Source organism: Otolemur garnettii, unplaced genomic scaffold (genome assembly GCF_000181295.1).
Source record: "Otolemur garnettii isolate 467f Iridium unplaced genomic scaffold, OtoGar3 scaffold00333, whole genome shotgun sequence".
Classification (NCBI taxonomy): Eukaryota; Metazoa; Chordata; class Mammalia; order Primates; family Galagidae; genus Otolemur; species Otolemur garnettii.
This window is the reverse complement of record NW_003852728.1, coordinates 177,628-197,730: the sequence shown is the minus strand read 5'-3', so window position 1 is coordinate 197,730 and position 20,103 is coordinate 177,628. Positions and strand designations below refer to the sequence as shown.

The 20,103-nt window shown below is 35.2% G+C and overlaps 1 protein-coding gene across 1 annotated transcript in view; it reads left to right on the top strand.

The window, feature by feature from the left end:
- Positions 1-2,318: 2,318 nt before the first annotated feature.
- Positions 2,319-20,103, top strand: part of CYLC1 (cylicin 1) — a 74,641-nt gene continuing 56,856 nt past the window's right edge. Inside the window, exon 1 of the mRNA XM_012813899.1 lies at positions 2,319-2,389. Within this exon, the coding sequence (XP_012669353.1) occupies positions 2,376-2,389 (14 nt within the window). The 5' untranslated portion in view covers positions 2,319-2,375. The remainder of the gene's footprint in view (positions 2,390-20,103) is intronic.

Sequence of the window (20,103 nt, the reverse complement as noted above, 5' to 3'; positions counted from 1 at the left end):
ATTTTTTTTATTGTGTAGCTGTATGCAATTCGATAGGATTTTATTGAATATTTTTGCTTTAATATTAATTAGTGAAATTTGTCTGTATTGTGTGATGGTTTAAGTACATTAAGATAGAATCTCATTAGAAGTGCACAGTTTAGATTTGCCTCTTAACTTGGTTTGAATCTGGGGATGAATTTAAGGTTGTTGGGAGCACATATTAAACTTTGAATGTGGGGAATAGTGCTTGTATTTTGTTGAAATTTAGTTTTGTGATCATTTCCTTATCGGTTGGGACCTCAGGGCAATGTCTGAGAATGGACCTGGAAGCTAGGACTCAAACTAGGTAGCAGTTCTCACTTCTTCTGGGAGTGTCCAGATTGGTTTTCTTCGTGGGTTATCTTGCTAGTGTTTACCTCTGATAGAGCACTGCTGCTGATAGTTTCACTGAGCTATCACTCAAATTCATATACTGGTCTGGGTCATCTTTGCCTTCTTGCTTTATATCTGAGTGAAATTGGTGTACTCATGCAGTGTCCCCTACACTCCCCATTCCCAACAAGATGAGATCTGTGTGGACATACTGGGAAATGTCTTAGAATGCTAGGAAATCTAGATGTCTACCTCCCTTGTTCTTGTTTCCCACTATAGAAAGCATGGTCTCTAGAGAATTTTCTGTGTGTGGTGCTGTCAAAGCAAAATCATTTGTCCTACCTTTTCAGTGCAAAATTTTATAGAGTTCTAAGAATTATGCATGTGACTCATTCTTATTACTACCATTTGTTGTCATCATTATGATGTTTTTGTTTGTGAATGGATGCTAGTTGATCTTTTTGCAGAAGGAATTGAAACCTGACATTATCTGTTCCGCCATTTGCTGATGTCATTCCACTTGCAGAAAATTTTAAATGCAAAACAAGATATATAGAAAATAAAATTACTTATAATATCATATTAGCATTTTGTTGCAATTGCATTCATTCTTTTCACAATAAGCCTATTTGCTTTATATAGTACACATCAAACTGTATGTGTAGTCTTATTCTCCTATTTTTATGCAAATGCTAGAGAGATAGTGATGTACAGAATAGACACAATCCCAGCCTTCATGGATATTTACTTTAGTAATTTACCATTCCTCAATATTGAACATTTAGAATGTTTCCAGATTTTAATATTTTATATAAAACTATAATGAATACTTTCATGCTAAAATACTAATTTACTTAGGATGCATTACTAGGAGTGGTATTAATGGGTCAGAAGAATGACATGACATTTTCATGGTTTTTAATACATAATTCATATTCCTTTAAGGTGTATAATTGAGGTTCAATTTTGAGTTCCAAACTGAATGACTTTACATTACTTTCCTACAAAAGGAAATGCTATTTGACTAATCTGTGAATTTTGTTTGGCCAGTGGAACGGTTATGAAATATTATATTGCATTCATCTGCTCCACTGAAACTATTCTATATTTTAACCATTGTCTTCTTCCATTTTATAAAATAAAATATGACTAGAATTATATAAAAATATAAAATTTCAAAATGAAAATAAAGAAAAATTTAATGACAAAACATGGTTTTCAACAGTAGTAACCAATGAACTGCTTCTTCTCCCTGGTCTAGAAAGATGTCCACTGTTATATACAATATGTATAAGTATAATTTCCCCATATATATATCTATCGTCTATCTTCCCTAAGAGTTTTCATTTCTATAATGAAAAACTCATATTTACTAATTTCCTACAAAGTAGAAACAATTATCAATTGATAACTTCTTTTAACTGAACTTTGTGCAAACAACAACAGTTGTTTTTAGGTTTGGGAAAAAATAATTTTTAGACTTTTCAGCATCATTTTCACAGACATTTTACCTTCGTGTATTTACAAGTCTAAGGACAAGTCACTTATTTCCAATTATTTGTTGAAATTATTGATATAAACATATGAAAATATTTTAGGGAAAAAAGCCTGAAAGTAAAGAAAATGTACTAAATTACACCTTCTCCTTGTAGAGGAATGTTTCTATTTTTCTATTTTTCATTCTTTTCATATATATCTTTCACAAACACACACATACACACACACCTGTGTACATTTACTTACACTCAAAAGTACTGATAAAATAGACTAATAACACATAGATATTTATTAAATCAAATCAGTAGATTAAGTCACTGATTCTCTTGGTTCAAATGTTAAACAGTTGTGTGTAAATACACTCAAAATCTTAAAATGATATTCAGAAGTACTCAAGCACTTTAAAATACTCTGCCTTTTCCCTTTAAATGTCTACTGTTCATAGTCTCTTTATGAGGTCATCACTGAACAGCACCAGTTTGAACTTACAATGCTAAAGTCCTGGCAACATATAGGCAGGGGAAATGTCTCTTCCACGGTTGTGAGTCCTCTTTTTAATACTTTTTTAGTATTTTTCATGACTATCATGCTCAGTTTGTTTATATGTTTATACATTTAAGTGTAAAGAATGTTTCTCTCATAGTCATTTTATTTATAGTTAAAAATTTGTATTATAAACAGAGATATAAAATTCCTATCAGTATCATAGGTACTTTACTTTGAATTTAAGATAGTTCTGATTCTTTCACAAGATAGATTTATCATCATGAACATTTTACTTCACTAAGGATCAGTTTCTTATAATTACATCATAATTTAGAGAGAGTGGAAGGAATCAATTTCTGTGAAGAATCTATAAGGTTTAAAGCAGGATAAAATGAGATAAGACTTTTCTATACTGGTTTAGTATACTTAATTTTAGATGTAAGGGAAATTAGATAATTCTAAAAAGGATGATACTATTATGTACAATAAGGAAAAGTGTAATGAGCTTATTTTCAAGGGAGTCATTAAAGTGTAAGATAAGACATTATTTGTATGGAATTAAATAAAAGTATTTCTGCAGTCTTTAGCACTGCATCTTTCAGTATTGGTTTTTATTTTAAAAGCCAATCTCATCTTTAAAAATATTGTTTAAGGGGTAGTGCCTGTGCCTCAGTGAGTAGGGTGCCAGCCCCATATACCGAGGGTGGGGCGGGTTCAAACCTGGCCCCAGCGAAACAGCAACAAAAAAATAGCTGGGTGTTGTGGCGGATGCCTGTAGTCTCAGCTACTTGGGAGGCTGAGGCAAGAGAATTGCCTAAGCCCAGGAGGTGGAGGTTGTTGTGAGCTGTGTGATGCCACGGCACTCTACCAAGGGAAATAAATTGAGACTCTGCCTCTACAAAAAAAAAAAAAAAAATTGCTTAAATTACTGTAATGATTAAAATAATATAGGTCATGTTGACTTGAACCTACCAGTATATATTCATGAGTATTACATTGAACAATATAAGATTGTCAACATTCAAATACTTTGACTCCAAAATTGGAAATTTCTTATGATACAATGTAATATAAAGATATTACAAAAATAAATAATAAAAACATAGTTACTTGGGAATGAAAATAGTTGAGTTGTATGGCTACCCTGTGTATAAAAAAAAAGATCACAGACAGTAAGCACCAAAAGATGCACAACCTAAATAATTAGAAAATTTAGAAAACTTTTGGCACAGTAATTAAAATTCTGAAAAATTATTTCACAGAAAGAATTACAGGGATTTCCCCTTTTTACATGAAACATTCCTGAGATATGACGAGTAGATTCATAATTATTGGGTACAGTGCCCATTATCTAGGTGAAGGACACACTTACATGCATAACTTTGACTCAATCTGTACAAAACCAAAGTATGTAAAGAAAACATATATATCCCCTAATATTCTGAAATTGTATAAATGATATATTTTTGTAACACTTATTTTTTCAATGAGTGCATATTATTTCTAGAAAAACAAAATTCAGTACCATTTCAAAGAAAGAAAAAGAATGATTTGGTCTAGAAATTAAAATGAAATTCCCCAAAATGAACTTTTCAGATCAATATTGCTCCTATAAAGACATTTCTAATTTTAGTATGCCTTCATATGATCTTCCCTCTTAAATCATGAAGACCTCAGTATTACAGAACCATTGGACATAATTTCTTTGAAATTCACCATCATTAGCAACATCCTTCCACTTCTATCTATCTAAATGGTACCTCCACCTTCTTGCTTGATCTAAAACCTGATTTTGTTTCAAATTCATTCCTTTTCCAAAAGCCTTCTCAACAGGTGATGTTTTTCTTCCCACATCCCTTCTTACCATGGAGCCTAGGAGTGCAATAGATGTCTGCTTTTTTCTGAATGTCATCTCTAGGTTATTCTCATTTCCTACTTCCCAAAAGCCAACATTGAATCTCAAGTCTTTGGATTATATCACCTGCTATCATTTTGTTGTTGTTGTCGTTGTTATATTCGTTATCTCATTCCCAGGTCACTCTCCTTCATTTCTGACTATTATTTTCTCCAATAGTACTTTTGTCTTAGTTTGATCTTCTAGTGACTTTACTATGTAGATGATCTCTCCTATTTAACATTTCAATCCTTTCACCCTCTCTTATCCACTTATCTTGTCTTATATTTTACTTTATTATTTTATTCCAATACATATCGCCCCAAAGTCCTGCTTAATTTTAAACATTTCACTCTCCAACTGTTACCTCAGAACCTCTAATACTGCCACTGACACAATTCTACTCTTATAATACTGACCACCTTTCCAATATTCCTTGCCAATTCCTCCCCCATGTATTTACTTGTCCATGTTACCCATCAGAAATTTTTACCCATCTTATATTCTATTTATGTATTTATTTTGTTAAATCATAGCTGTGTACATCAATGTAGTCATGGGGTACAATGTGCTGGTTTTATATACAATTTGAAATATTTTCATCAAACTGGTTAACATAGCCTTCATGACATTTTCTTAGTTATTGTGTTAAGACATTCGTATTCTACATTTAGTAAGTTTCATGTGTATTCTTGTAAGATGCACCGTAGGTGTGGTCCCACCAATTACCCTCCCTCCACCCATCCTTCCCCTCCCTCCTCTCCCTTTCTTCTTTCCCTATATTCTTGGGCTATAATTGGGTTATAGCCAAAGCTATAAATTAGTTTCATAGTAGGGCTGAGCACATTGGATACTCTTTCTTTCATTCTTGAGATACTTTGTTAAGAAGAATATTTTCGAGCTCCATCCAGGTAAACATGAAAGAGGTAAAGTCTCCATCTTTATTTAAGACTACATAATATTCCATATTATGGAATTATATCCATATACCACCATTTATTATATTCTTACATGCTCATTTTGAACCAGTACAACTAGTCCCTTGCATACACCCTCAAATCCCTATACTCCAGTTTTCTTTTTGACTTCTCTGTTAACAAAAATTTAATTTAAATAAACTTAACTCACCTATTACTCTATGATTTCACTCTTCCAAGAAGAATGTGAGTAAAAAAAATATATAAAAAAATAGGAACCAATTTAATTAACTTTAATTTAATTGTGTAATGATAGACTTCAAATGGGACATTAATAGTATCTGGTAATTATATTTCTCTAACCTTTACCTCTCCCACTCTATAAAATAAACATGTTCTGCTTTTCCACACTTCTCACATCTGTATTAACTAAGTAGGGGTAAAATTTACCATCATCACTACCAAATATACTAGTCTATATGTATCTTTATCTCTATGCTTTGTCTTCTCTGCTGTTAAAGCAGATGCCCTCTTCTTGCTCCAATTTAAGTCTATCTCCTCTAACAGGGTATGTTAGTTTTCTAAAGCTACCATAACAAATTACCACAAACTGGGTAGCTTACCCCATAATAAATGTATTGTTTCACAGTTCTGAAGCCTAGAAGTCTAAAATCAAGGTATCAGCAGGACTGATTTTTTTCTAGAGTTTCTGAGAAAGAATCTGTCCCGTGCCTCTCTATCCTAGCATTTGGCAGTTTATGACAAACTTTGGCATTGCTTGGCTTATGGATTCATCACTGCAATCTCTACCTATGTCATCATATGACATTCTTTCCCTTTTTGATATGTGTCCAAATCTCCCTGTTCTTAGAACGACATGAATAATTGGATTAAGACACAACATAATTCAGTAAGACTTCATCTTAAATTGTTTACATCTGAAAAGTATTCTATTTTCAAATTAGTTTATATTAACAACTACCAAATGTTATAAACTAATATATCTTTTCTGGGAACATAATTCAACTCACAAGACTGGATTTTAGATTTTTTTTACTATTTAAGGATATGGCTTTTTTTTTATTAACTCCTTTCTTCTGTATAATAATTTTTCTTAAATATGTATGAGATCATTCCCATGAACATACAAACAAAGTAGTAGTTCCTACCACATAAAATAATCTATACCCCCACAAATTTTTCTAGGTATCACCCTATATCCCATCACATGTATATAGAAAAACTCTTTGAAAGGATTATTGACATAATTATCTCCACTTTCTTGTATCCCATTAACAACTTCTTTTAAAACTAGATACTAAGTGAAAAATTGAATGCATACCTATGATAAATAATTCAAGAAGAACAAATGAGAAAAAAGATTATTCATTCTCCTATCCTAAATATCAGACCCCTCACTGGAATTTATTAGCTTTCATTCTTTCTCAGCCTTTTTCCAGAATATTGTTCCTACCATTCCATGGAAATAAAATTCTCCAATAGCTTTCATATTTACAAAGTCACTAGCAATATTTGATAGGATTAATCCTATTTATTTATTTATTTATTTTGAGACAGAATCTCACTTTGTCACACTTGGTAGAGTGCTGTGATGTCATAGCTCACAGCAACCTCAACATCTTGGGCTCAAGTGATTCTCTTGCCTCAGTCTCCCAAGTAGCTGGGACTACAGGTGCCCACCACAAGGCCCAGCTATTTTTTAGAGATGGGGATCTTGCTCTGGCTCAGGTTGGTCTCAAACCTGTGAGCTCAGAAAATCTACCTGCCTTGGCCTCCCAAGTTCTGGGATTACAGGAGTGAACCACCACCTCCCTTTATGAAACATTATTCTCTTGGTTACTCTGTCACTACATTTTCTTGATTTCCCTTCTACCTACCATACTAGCTGTTCTTTCTCAGCCTCTGTTGCTGAGTTCTCTTCAGTTTTTCAATATTTAAATTTTGAAAGCTCCAAAATTAAGTTTTTGGACTTCTGAGAACATTAACTGTGGTAGCTCATCCTAGAAAAACTGCTACATACCTCATTATTGAATATCGCCATGGTCACCTTTGAAGTAATCCCCTTGGCTATCTAGTGTCCATAATGTTATTTACCAATAAGGTATGTAACATTTTTTCTAGGATGATTGGTGAACTTAATTGTCTGTATTTTAAATTGGAATATATCGTAGTGTAGAGGGCATATAAAACCATGGAACTGAATAACATTGTATATTAATGTTTATAAGTAGGAAAGAGGACCACCTCTAATTTCAAGACTCATTATATCTAACTGCTTTATTGATATATCCACTGAGATATCTAATAGATATTTCAAAATCAGTAGGTCTAAACCAAATTCTTGTTTCATACCTCCTCTAAACCTGCTCATCCATCAATATTTTGCATCTCAGAAACTGGCACTACTATTCACTCATTGGCTTAAGTAAACATACACACATACGCACACACATACACTGTAACATACCTTTGGTGTCATCCTTGATTGCTCTCTCTCTAGCAAATAGCATCCAGTATTATCAGAACATCCTATAGGGATTACTTTCAAAAAACATTATAATTTGTCACTTATCACCAATCCTGCCACCAAGTATAAGTCATCTTGATCTTTTACATAGATTGTTGCCATCTCTTCTTATTACATTGCTTAGTAGTTTCCTATTGTGTCTGTAACAAATTACCATAAATTGAGGGAATTAAAATGATAGAAATTTATTCTCTTTTTTTATAAATGACATAAGTAGAAAATGACTCATTCAAAGCTAAAATTAAGGTTTTGGCAAGGCTCATTCTTTGTGGAAGCATAAGGGAAGAATCCATTCCTTTCATCTTAGCTTATAATAGTTGATAGAATTGCTTGGCTTTGTGACTGTATCAATCCTATATCTGCATTGTTGTCATGCTTCCTTCTCTCTTTCTTTAATCAAATCTCCCTTTGCCTCCTGCTTATGAATATGATTGTTATTATACTTAGTGGAGAAAACAGGATTATTTCCCCAATTCAAGATTCTTAATCACACTTTAAAATTCTATTTTGCCATGTAAGATAAAATTCACAAATTCTAGAAATTAGGAAATGTATGTCATTGGGGTTTATTTTTCAGTCAACCACAGTTCATACTGAACCCTAAAGTTTCATATTTACTTCACATGCAAATACATTCACCCCAAACCAACATCTCCAAAACTGTCAGCTATTTCATTCTTAAGCCAAATATCTTATCTAAATATCACCACCACAGAAGCCCCAGTTTCTAAAATCAGGTATAGATGAGATGCTATATATGAGCTACCCTGAGGCAAAATTATTATATATATGTAGAACTACAAAACTGGAAAACAAGTTTTCTGCATTTATAAGACAATGATTAGACAAAGGTAGAAGTAACATTTATAGATCTTCAATTTAATAAGAAGTAAAACAAAAGGATGAAAAGGATCATTGGCCCCAAGCAATGTCTAAGTCAAACTGAGAAAACTCCATTGGGTTACGATGCTTTTAAACAATTCACTGTGTTTGCAGTTCCCCTTCCTGGATTTGTGGCTCCACTCCCTGGGCCTTCAAATTTGCCTGCAGAATTATCCATTCTTCATATTAAAAGTAGCACATGCGTTTAACTGAATAGCTTTGTCAGCTTGTTTTCTGCCTGTGGAGATTTGTCAGATTTATGGCTTTCTTTCATTCTTCTGGTCTCTCTGCCTTTTATTTCCAACTGGCAGTGTTTCCATTGTGTATATCATAAAGATTCATGCCATCAGAAAAGATAGTCCTCCACAGGTCTTTATAAAGGAAAGATTTATACATCTCCTACTACTGGCTTTTGCTGAGATAGCTAAGCAAATTTCTGTGTCACGATCTTGCCTTACCTTTCAGCAAAAGCAAAACGTTGTCCAGTCACACTCAGTCTTTTCTTCAGAGTACAAATTTCTGACAGTGAACAGTAATATTACCATCTTTTAAAATATGGGTAAACTGAGAATTTCTTAAATAATTTAGTCATGGCTATTTTGTTTAACAGTTCTTCCTTCAATTTTACATTTTTTCCTTTCATATTTTAAAGTAAGCAGCAAGGACAAGTCACATCAAAGTTTCAAAGCTTTGCTTAAATATCTTCTCAGCTAAATACCTGAGTTCATAAATTTATAAACTTACAAGTTCTACATTCCACATAATTGTAGAACACAATTCAGCTATGTTTTCACGTCTATATAACAAAGATTTCCTTTCCACTAGTCTTCAATGAAATGTTTTTTGCTTTTCCCTGAGCTCTCAGTAGCAAAACCTTTAAAGTTCATATTTCACCAACAGACTTTTCATGACAACTTAATTATTCCAAAAGATGATACAAGATTTCATTTACCATGTTCTTCACTTTGCCTGAGTCCTTGGAACAGCAGAAACTTTAACATCTTTATTTTCTATTAGTGTTTTTAAAGGTAATCTAAGCTTTTTATATCCTCTCCCCACTTCTCAATTCCAAAGTTATTTCCACGTCTTTAGATATTTGTTACAACAGCAACCACCATTGGTACCAAGATTTGCATTAATTTCCTATTGATATATAAAATTTGCATTAAGTAGCTTAAATGACAGTTTCTTAGTTTGAAATCATATCCACTGGGATAAAATAAAGGTGCCAGTAGGGTTGGTTTCTTCTAGAGACTTTGAGGGAAGAATCTGTTTTCTTGTTCTTTTAAATTTTTATTTATTTATTTATTTTCAGATTTAGTCTTACCCTGTTGCACTTCGTAGAATGCCATGGCATCACGGCTCGCAGCAACAACAAACTCTTAGGCTCTAGACATCCTTTTGTGATGTGGGCTGATCTTACTGTAGATAACTGATATCTCAGAGTTGTTTTGATTTGCATTTCTCTGATGATTAAAGACTATGAGCATTTTTTCATGTGTTTGTTGGCCATTAGTCTGTCATCTTCAGAGAAATTTCTGTTCAATTCTCTTACCCACTTACAAATGGGGTTGTTTGTTCTTTTCTTGTTGATTTATTTCAGTTCTCTATAGATTCTAGTTTTTAGGCCTTTGTCAGATTTGTAACATGCAAAAATCCTCAACTGTTCCCAAGGCTGTTTGATTTGGTTGTGGTACCCTTAGCTGTACAGAAGCTTTCTAGCTTGATAAAAATCCTATGTATTTATTTTTGGTGTTGTGGCAATTTCCAGGGTCTTCTTCCTCATAAAATCTTTCCCCAGGCCTATATTTTTAAGTATTTCCCCACATTCTCTTCTAGGGACTTTACTATTTCATGTCTTAAATTTAAATATTTTATTCAACAAGAATCAATTTTTGTCAATCATGAAAGGTGTGGTTCCAGTTTTAGTCTTCTACATCTGGCCCATATTACAAAGTCCCACGTCTATAGATGCTAGTGTGGACGTGGAGAGAATGGTACACTTCCATACTGTTGGTGGTACTGAAAACTAATACAGCATTTACAGAAGGAAGTATGGAGAGTTCTCCAAAAACTAAAAGTCAACCTTCCATTTGATTCTGCAATTTCATTACTACGTATCTACCCAAAAGAACAAAAATCATTTTACAACAAAGAAATTTGCACAAGGATGTTTATTGTGGCTCAATTCATAACTGTGAAGTCGTGGAAGAAACCCAAACTCCCATCAACTCATGAATGGATTAACAAACTGTGGTATATGTACACCATGGAGTACTATTCAGTCATAAGAAAAGATGGAGACTTTGCATCTTTTATGTTTACATGGATGGAGTTGAAACACATTCTTCTTAATAAAGTATATCAAGAATGGAAAAACAAATATCCAATGTACTCAGTACTAATATGAAACCAATATACAAACAATTACATGTTCCCATGAACAATAAAACACAAATATAGTCCACCAAGAAGGAGAGGAGGAGGAGGGCAATTTTTGGGAAGAAGGAGGGTAATTGATGGGATATCTCATAATGTGCACAATGGGAGGCTGTTCATAATGTTCCTTGGATAAAGGGCTCAAATACAATTTGAGCTTTACATAGAAATTAGAGCAATGTAAGCTATAAATTTGTACCCTCTTATTAATTTGAAATAAAAAACTGTAATTTAAAAAATAAAGATGGCAAAAAAAAAAAAACAAAAAAAACAAAAAACCATACTCTTGCCTCAGCCTCTCCAGTAGCTGGGAGTACAGGCTCTTGGCACAATGCCCAGTTACTTTTAGAGATGGAGTCTTTCTCTTGCTCAGGCTGGTCTCAGATTTCTGAACTCAGGCAATCCACCTGCTTTAGCCTTCCAGAGTCAAAGGATTACAGGCATGAGCCACTATGCCCATACTTTCCGTCCTTTTGAATTTTAGTGGTGTCCTATTCTTTGATATGTGCTCTCTTTTTATTCTTCCAATGTGCATTGCTCCAATTTATGCTTCCACAGTCAACTTGCTTCTCATCTTTTGAATCCTTTATTCTCTAGTACAAAAACTCTGATGATTACATTTTGTTTCCTATTGGACAATCCAGAATAATGTCTCAATCTCAACATATGCAAAGTATCTTTTACCACATAATATGCACAGATTTTAGAAATTAAGATATGAAAATCTGGGAAATAGGGATAATTCAATCTTCAAAAGTGCTTAATATTTATTAGTTGAGTGGATAAATCAGTGAAAACTACATTGTAATTTATTACTCAAATTTGAGGAATTAACTCAGTTACTAGAGACTAAAATTTCAAAGAAGTAATTAATAAAAGAAAGGGAGAGCAAAAATAATAGGACAAGGAGGAAGTCATGCTCATAAATAATAGATTTGAATCAGGAGGTGCATAAACTGAAAAGGAAGAAAGGGGTTTGGTGCCTGTAGCTCAGTAGCTAGTGCACCAGCCACATACACTGGAGCTGGCCAGTTCGAACCTGAACCAGCCCTGCCAAAGAACAATGACAACTATAACCGAAAACATCCTGGTGTTGTGGTGGGCACCTGTAATCCCAGCTACTTGGGAGCCAAGGCAAAAGAATCACTTAAGCCCAAGATTTTGAGGTTGCTGTGAGATGTGATGACATGGCACTCTACTGAGAGCGACAAAGTGAGACTTTGTCTAAAAGAAAAATAAAAGAGAAAAAATAAAGAATGTTGAGACCAGAATTTTACTACAGGGAAAAAAAAAATAGAACTGTTTGGCTATATTAAACACCAAAACACCATATAATAAAAATCAAAATATTAGATATTGTTACTACTATCATGATTATACTATTTCTTGGAGTCTTTGTTACAATGTTCAAAAATATAAATGTGTCCTTTCCTCTATCATTTTTTTAAATGATAGCTGTGTACATTAATGCAATCATGGGGTACAGTGTGCTGTCCTCATATACCATTTGAAATATTTTCATCAAACTGATTAACATAGCCTTTATGTCATTTTCTTAGTTATTGTGTTAAGATGTTTATATTTAACTTTTAGAAATATTCACTAGTACCTGTGTAAGATAAACGATAGAGATGATCCCATCAATCACCCTCCCTCCATCCATCCACCCTACTCCCCTCCCTTCCTCCTCCACCCTCCACATATTTTTAGACTATAATTAGGTTACATATTTCATATAAAAGCTATAAATTAGTTTGATAATAGAGCTCAGTAAATCGGTTTCTTCCATTCTTGTGATACTTTGCTAAGAAGAACATTTTCCAGCTCCATCCACATAAGCATGAAGGAGGTAAAGCCTCCATCTTTCTTTATGACTGCATAGTATTCCATGGTGTACATATACCACAGGTTATTGATCCATTCGTGGATTGATGGGCACTTAGGCTTCTTCCATGACCTGGCTATCATGAACTGGGCTGCAATAAACATTCTGATACAAATATATTTGTTGTAATGTGGTTTTTGGTCTTCTGGACATATAACTAATAAAGAAATTGCAGGATCAAATGGCAGGTCTATTTTTAGTTCTCTAAGTGTTCTCCAGACATCTTTCCAAAAGAAATGTATTAGTTTGCATCCTCACTAGCAGTGTAGAAGTGTTCCCTTTCCTCCACATCCACACCAGCATTTCTGGTTTTGAGATTTTTGTGATATGGGCTAATCTTACCGGAGTTAGGTGATATTTCAAAGTAGTTTTGATTTGCATTTCTCTAATGATTAAGGCTGTTGAGTATTTTTTCATATATCTGCAGGCTATGGGCCTATCTTCTTTAGAGAAATTTCTTTTCAAGTCCTTGCACACCCTGAGATGGGATCACTTGATCTTTTCTTGCTAATATGTTTGAGTTTCCTATGGATTCTGCTTATTAATTCTTTGTCTGAGACATAACCTGCAAACAGCTTCTCCCATTCTTAGGGGTGTCTACTTGCTTTACTTATTGTGTTCTTGGCTATGCAGAAGCTTTTTAGTTTCATCAGGTCCCAATAGTGTAATTTTAATGTTGTTTCAATTTCCTGAGGGGTCCTTCTCATAAAATTTTGGCCAGGCCAATTTCTTCAAGTATTTTCCCTATACTTTCTTCTAGTATTTTTATGGTTTCATGTCTTAAGTTTAAATCTTTAATCCAGTGAGAGTCTATCTTAGTTAGTGATGAAAGGTGTGGGTCCAGTTTCAGTCTTCTACAGGTCACCAGCCAGTTCATCCAGCACCATTTGTTAATCAGGGAGTCTTTTCCCCACTAAATATTTTGATTCACTTATTGAAGATCAAGTGATAGTAAGTAATTGGATTCATCTCTTGGTTCTCTATTCTGTTTCATACATCTATCTCTCTGTTTTTGTGCCAGTACCATGCTGTTTTAATCACTATCGATTTGTAGAATAATCTGAGTTGTGTAGCGTGATTCCTCCTGCTTTGTTTTTATTCCTGTCTTGGCTATTCAAGGTTTTTCCTGATTCCATATAAAATGAAGTATTTTTTTTTTTAAGATCTTTAAAGTATGACCATGGAGATACAATAGGGATTGCATTAAAATTATATATTGCTTTGGGTAATATGGACTTTTTAACAATGTTGATTCTTCCCAGCCATGAGCATGGTATATTTTTCCATTTGTTAACATTTTCAGCTACTGCTTTTCTTAGAGTTTCATAGTTCTCTTTATAGAGATCTTTCACATCCTTTGTTAGGTAAAATCCCAAATATTTCATCTTCCTAGGCACTACTGTGAACAGAATAGAGTCCATGACTATTTTTATAGCTTGGCTGCTGTTGGTGTATATAAAGGCTACAGATTTATGAGTGTTGATTTTGTAACCTCAGACGCTGCTATATTCTTTGATCACTTCTAGAAGTTTTGTAGTTAAATTCCTGGTGTTTTCCAGATATACAATCATATCATCTGCGAAAAGTGAAAGTTTAATCTCTTCTGTCCCTATATGAATACCCTTAATCAACTTTTCTTCCCTAATTGCAATGAATGAAACTTCCATTACAATGTTAAAGATCAATGGAGACAATGGGAAACCTTGTCTGGTTCCTGATATGAGTGGAAATGATTTCAATTTAACTTCATTCAATACAATATTGACTGTGGATTTGCTATAGATGGCCTCTATCAGTTTAAGAAATGTCCCTTCAATACCAATTTAAGTGTTCTGATCATGAAGAGATGCTAGATATTATTAAAAGGTTTTTCTGCATCAATTGAGAGAATCATATGGTCTTTGTTAATTTGTTTATGTGATGAATTACATTTATAGATTTACATATGGTGAACCATCCTTGAGATCCTGGCATAAAACCCACTTAGTCGTGGTGTATAATTTGTTTGATGTGTTGCTGGATTCGTTGGTTAGGATCTTGTTGAATATTTTTGCATCAATATTCATTAGTGATATTGGTCTATACTTTTCTTTTCTTGTTCGGTCTTTTCCCGGTTTGGGTATGAGGTGATGTTTGCTTCATACAATGTGTTTGGTAGCACATCTAATTCCTTTTTTTTTTCTATATTTTGGAAAAGATGGAATAATATAGGTACTAGTTCCTCTTTAAAGGTTTGGTAGAATTCTGACATGAAGCCATCTGGTCCTGGGCTTTTCTTTTTAGGGAGATTTTGTATACTTGATGCTATTTCAGAACTTGATATAGGCCTGTTCAGCATTTCCACTTCATTCTTGCTAAGTCTTGGAAGGTGGCATGCTTCCAAGTATTGGTCAATTTCTTTCAGATTTTCATATTTCTGGGAATACAGTTTCTTATAATATTCATTAAGGATTTTTTTAATTCCTAAGGGATCTGTTGTTATTTCATCTTTACCATTTCTGATTGATGAGATAAGAGATTTTACTCTTTTTTTCTTGGTTAGTTTGCTAAAGGTTTTTCTATTTCATTGACCTTTTCAAAAAACCAACTTTTTGATTTATTGATTTCTTGTATAATTCTTTTGTTTTCAATTTCATTTCTTTCTGCTTTAACTTTGGTTATGTCTTTTTTTCTGCTAGATTGGGATTGAAATGTTCTTCCTTTTCCAGCTGTTTGAGATGTCCCATTAAGTTATTAACTTCCCCTTTTGGCATTCTCTTGAGGAATGTTATAAATGTTCCTCTTATAACTGCCTTTGCAGTATCCCAGAGGTTCTGATAACTCATGTCTTCATTATCATTTTGTTCTAAAAATTTGGTAATTTCCTTCTTGATCTTGTCTCTGACCCATCTATTATTCAGCATCAGGTAATTTAGCTTCCATGTTTTTGTATGATTCTACAGATTCCTATTGTTACTGAGTTCAACTTTTATTCCATGATTGTCTGAGAAGATGCATGGAATAATTTCTATTCTTGTAAATTTACTGAGTTTAGACTTATGACCTAAGATGTAATCAATTTTGGAGTGTGTTCCACGGACTGATACGAAAAATGTATATTCAGTTTTGTTAGGATGAAATGTTCTGTAGATGTCTGTTAGGTCCAAAAGTTGAATAGTTAAATTTAAATCTAAAATTTCTTTGCTAAGTTTCTTATTGAAGGATCTATCCAACACTGCCAAAGGACTGTTAAAATCCCCGACTATTATGGAGCTGGGAGAGATGAAGTTGCTCATTCCTGTCAGAGTATCTCTTATAAATTGAGGTGCCTTCTGGTTGGGTGCATAGATATTGATAATTGAGATCTCATCATATTGAGTATTACCCTTAACAAATGTAAAATGGCCATTCTTATCCTTGCTTACTTTTGTTGGTTTAAATCCTATTGTATCTGCGAATAAAATTGCAACACCTGCTTTTTTCTCCTTTCCATTTTCCTGGAATATAGATGACCATTCCTTCACCCTGAGTCTATATTCCAGTAGGCATTTTTAATCCTTTCACCACTGTGGAGGTTTAAATTTGATCAAAAGTTTCTAAGTGAGTTTACTTTTGTGGTGGAGGATTGCATTGGTCATTATGGAGAATAGGTCTGAGAATTTCCAGGAGAGCTGGTTTATTCATGGCAAATTTCTACACCATTTGAATGTAGTTAAAATATTTAATTTCTCCATCATAGATGAAACTCATTTTAGCTGGATTCCAGATCCTGGGTTGAAAATTGTTTTGTTTTAGGAGATTAAAAATCAATGACCACCCTCTTCTAGCCTGAAAGGTTTCAGCAGAGAGATCTGCTGTCATTCTAATACTCTTCCCCTTGTAAGTTATGGTTTTCTTACATCTAACTGCTTTCAGAAGTTTCTCTTTCATATTAACTTTATGAAGTTAATTATGATGTGCCTGGGGGATGTCTTGTTCAGGTTGAGTAGTGCTTGGGTTCTGAAACTATCTTCTATTTGAATTTCAGGATCTCTTGGCATGTCTAGAAAGTTATCTTTCATGAGTTCATGAAGAAGAGCCTCTGTGTTTGGTGAAGCAACTTCGTCACCTTCAGGGACTCACATAAGGCGAATATTAGTTTTCCTCGAATTATCCCAGAGCTTTCTGAGAGAAAGATTCATTTTTGTTCTCCATTTCTTTTCATCTTTGAGTACTTGGGCTCCTTCAAAAGCTTTATCTTCAATATCAGACATCCTTTCTTCTGTGTGTTCCATTCTGTTACCAAAGGATTCTATCGTATTTTTCCATCTTTGAGGGCTGCAAACTCTTGCCTCAATGTTTCAAACTCTCTTCGGTCATTTTATTTTTGAAATCGTTTAATTCTTGAGACATCTTTTGAATAATTTCTTGAGACATCTTTTGAATAATTTCTTGAAGTTCTAATTCCCTCCTTTCTTCCATTCTGTTAATCTTATTTGCTATCTAAATTCTGAACTTGATTTCTGACATCTCAGTCATCTGTTTATGGATGGGGTCTTCAATTGCATCTACCTCATTTTTGCTTGGGGGAGTTGTTCTACTCTGGTTATTCATGTTGCCTGAGTTTTTCTGCTGATTCTGCCCCATGCTCAGTTTACACCATTTGGAGTCTGTATCAGAACCATTCAGTCAGTGGTTGCCACCGGAGAAAGTGCTGGCTTCCTCTGGTTGCCCAGAGAGGCAGAGGCATCTCTGTCCTGCAAAGCCTCATAGTGTGAGCCTTATTGTTCCCAGTGCTGCCACTGCTGTTCTTCACCTCCAGGTACTGCCGTTCTAGTGTGTTTCCCTCTCACTGACCCTCCTCTCATAATTCTTAGTCCACCGTCTGGGGATGCTTGGAGTGTGTGGCTCTACCAGGCAGTTCTGGGCCCATCTGGTGCGGGTGCTGGGGTGGGTAACTCTGCCTTGGCCCATGGGGCATATGTGGGACTAGCAAGTGCTTCTGAGCCTGCCCAGCTCTGGTGCACAGAGCAGGGAATTTGATGGTCACCCACATGTCTACCAAGCATTTCTGTACCCGCCCAGCCCAGGTGCTGGGAGTGGGAAACTCAGCAGCCGCCTGCAAGGTTCACTGATCTAGCAAGCAGTTCTGGGCCCATCCAGTCTACATGCCAGTAGTGGTGAAACAGCAGCCTCCTGCAGGTCTAGCAAGCAGTTCTAGGTCCACCTTGCCTTGGTGCTGAGGGCAGGGAACTCAGTGGCCACTTGGGTGTAGTAGGCAGTTCTGGACCTGCCCAACCCAAGTGCCAGGAGCGGGGAACTCGGCGTGTACCTGCGGGGCATGTGCCAGTCTATCAAGCAGTTCTGGGCCTGCCAAACCTGGGTGCCAGGAGTGGGAACCTTGGCAGCTGCCTGTGGGGCACGCACGGGTCTAGCAAGCAGTTCTGGGCCCACCCAGCCCGGGTGCTGGGAGCAGGTAACTCATTGGTCACATGTGGGTCTAGCAGGCAGTTCTGGGCCCGTCTGGTCTGGGTGCTGGGAGTGGGGAACTCGGCGGCTGCTCGTGGGTCTAGCAAGCAGGTCTAGGCCAGCCTGGCCCAGGTGCCAAGAGCTGGGAACTCAGCAGCCACTCATGCGGCACATGCGAATCTAGCAAGCAGTTCTGGTCCACCTGGCCCGGGTGTTGGGAGCCAGGAACTCCGCTGTTGCCCTCAGGACTTGCACGGCTCTTGCAGGTCTCAGGCCTTGGGAGTGGGGATCACCAGTGCCCAGGAAATGCGTGTGGCTCTAACAGTTCTCTGGCTGCAGGACCAGGACTGGGAGCTTGCTCCCCGCAGTGGGACAGTGCTCTCTTTGCCCCCCCCACTGTCTCTGTACACAAGGGGGGAAGCGTGGACTGGAAGTTGAAAATGACTGTGAAAAACTTTCATTCAGTTTTTCTGCCTGGTGAGGGAGTGTTCAGGATCTCAGCAGGGTCCCTCTAGGGGAGTAGAACCCCCTTCCTGTAGCTCTCACCTGTGGGTTAAGATAATAGGTCTTCAGTTCACTGTTCGCCTATAGAAAACTTACAGGAGCAGACGAAGAGAAAACAAAGAGAAAACACAACTTTCTTGGGAGAGGGAACAGAGACTTTTCCTTTGGAGTGTATTATGTACCTTGAGATTGCTTTTTTGTAGTCTCAACTTGCCTCAGCAGAGGTGTCCTGCAGATATCATTTTTCTCTCTCGGCTGAGCTCCCAATCTTCAACATTATTGAGTATTTTCTGGACATTATCCTTCCATTTGGACAGGAGCTTCTGTCGGAGGCTGGCTCCTGTTGGCCATCTTGCCCCTCCCACTTCCTCTATCATTTTTTTCTTTTAATTTTCATTGTTGGAAAAGGTAAGAGTGCTATAGTTTATAATTGGAGAAATTTTTATTTCAAGTTTGAGAAATATTTGTCTACTCCATTATCATTAAGTTTTTCTCTTTTATCTCCTAGTAATTTGTTTGTTTTACTTTTCCACTTGAGCTCTACAATCCACTTACTATTGATTTTGGTGTGTAATGTGGACAGAAGTCAATAATCACATCTTCCTCATAGATTCTCAATTGACTGACATCATATATTGAAAATGCTATCTTTCCCCAGTGCATATCAACTTTGGGATAATTCATATGACTATATCTATACAGGTCTCTCTCTCTCTCAATCTCTCTTCTAGTCTATTGGTTATCTGTATTTGTATTAATATTACATTGTTCTAACTACTGTCATTTTAAAATAAATTGGTGTAATATTTGGTATTATATACCTTTCATGTTTATTATTGTTCTTCTGAATTGTCTTATATATTTGTGGCTCTTTCATTTCCATATAAGATTTAGAATCACCTAGTCAGTTATGACAAAAAACTCAAAAATTTTTATTGATATAACATTGAATCAGCATATCAATTTGGGGAGACTTGTCACATATTACATTACCAAGATTTCTAATCTTTGGACATAGTATATGCTTCCATTTATTTGTGTGTTTTTTATTTTTATGTTTCTTATTATTGTTTCCTACTTTCAGTGTCAAAGTATTACACATACATATTTTAGATCAATACTTAGGTGTTGGTATTTTTATTCGACTAAATAAATGGTACTTTAAAAATATTTTGTCACTGATATACAGAAATGTAATTGATTTTACCATTTAATTTTTTTTTATTTTTTATTAAATCATAGCTGTGTACATTAATACTATCATGAGGTA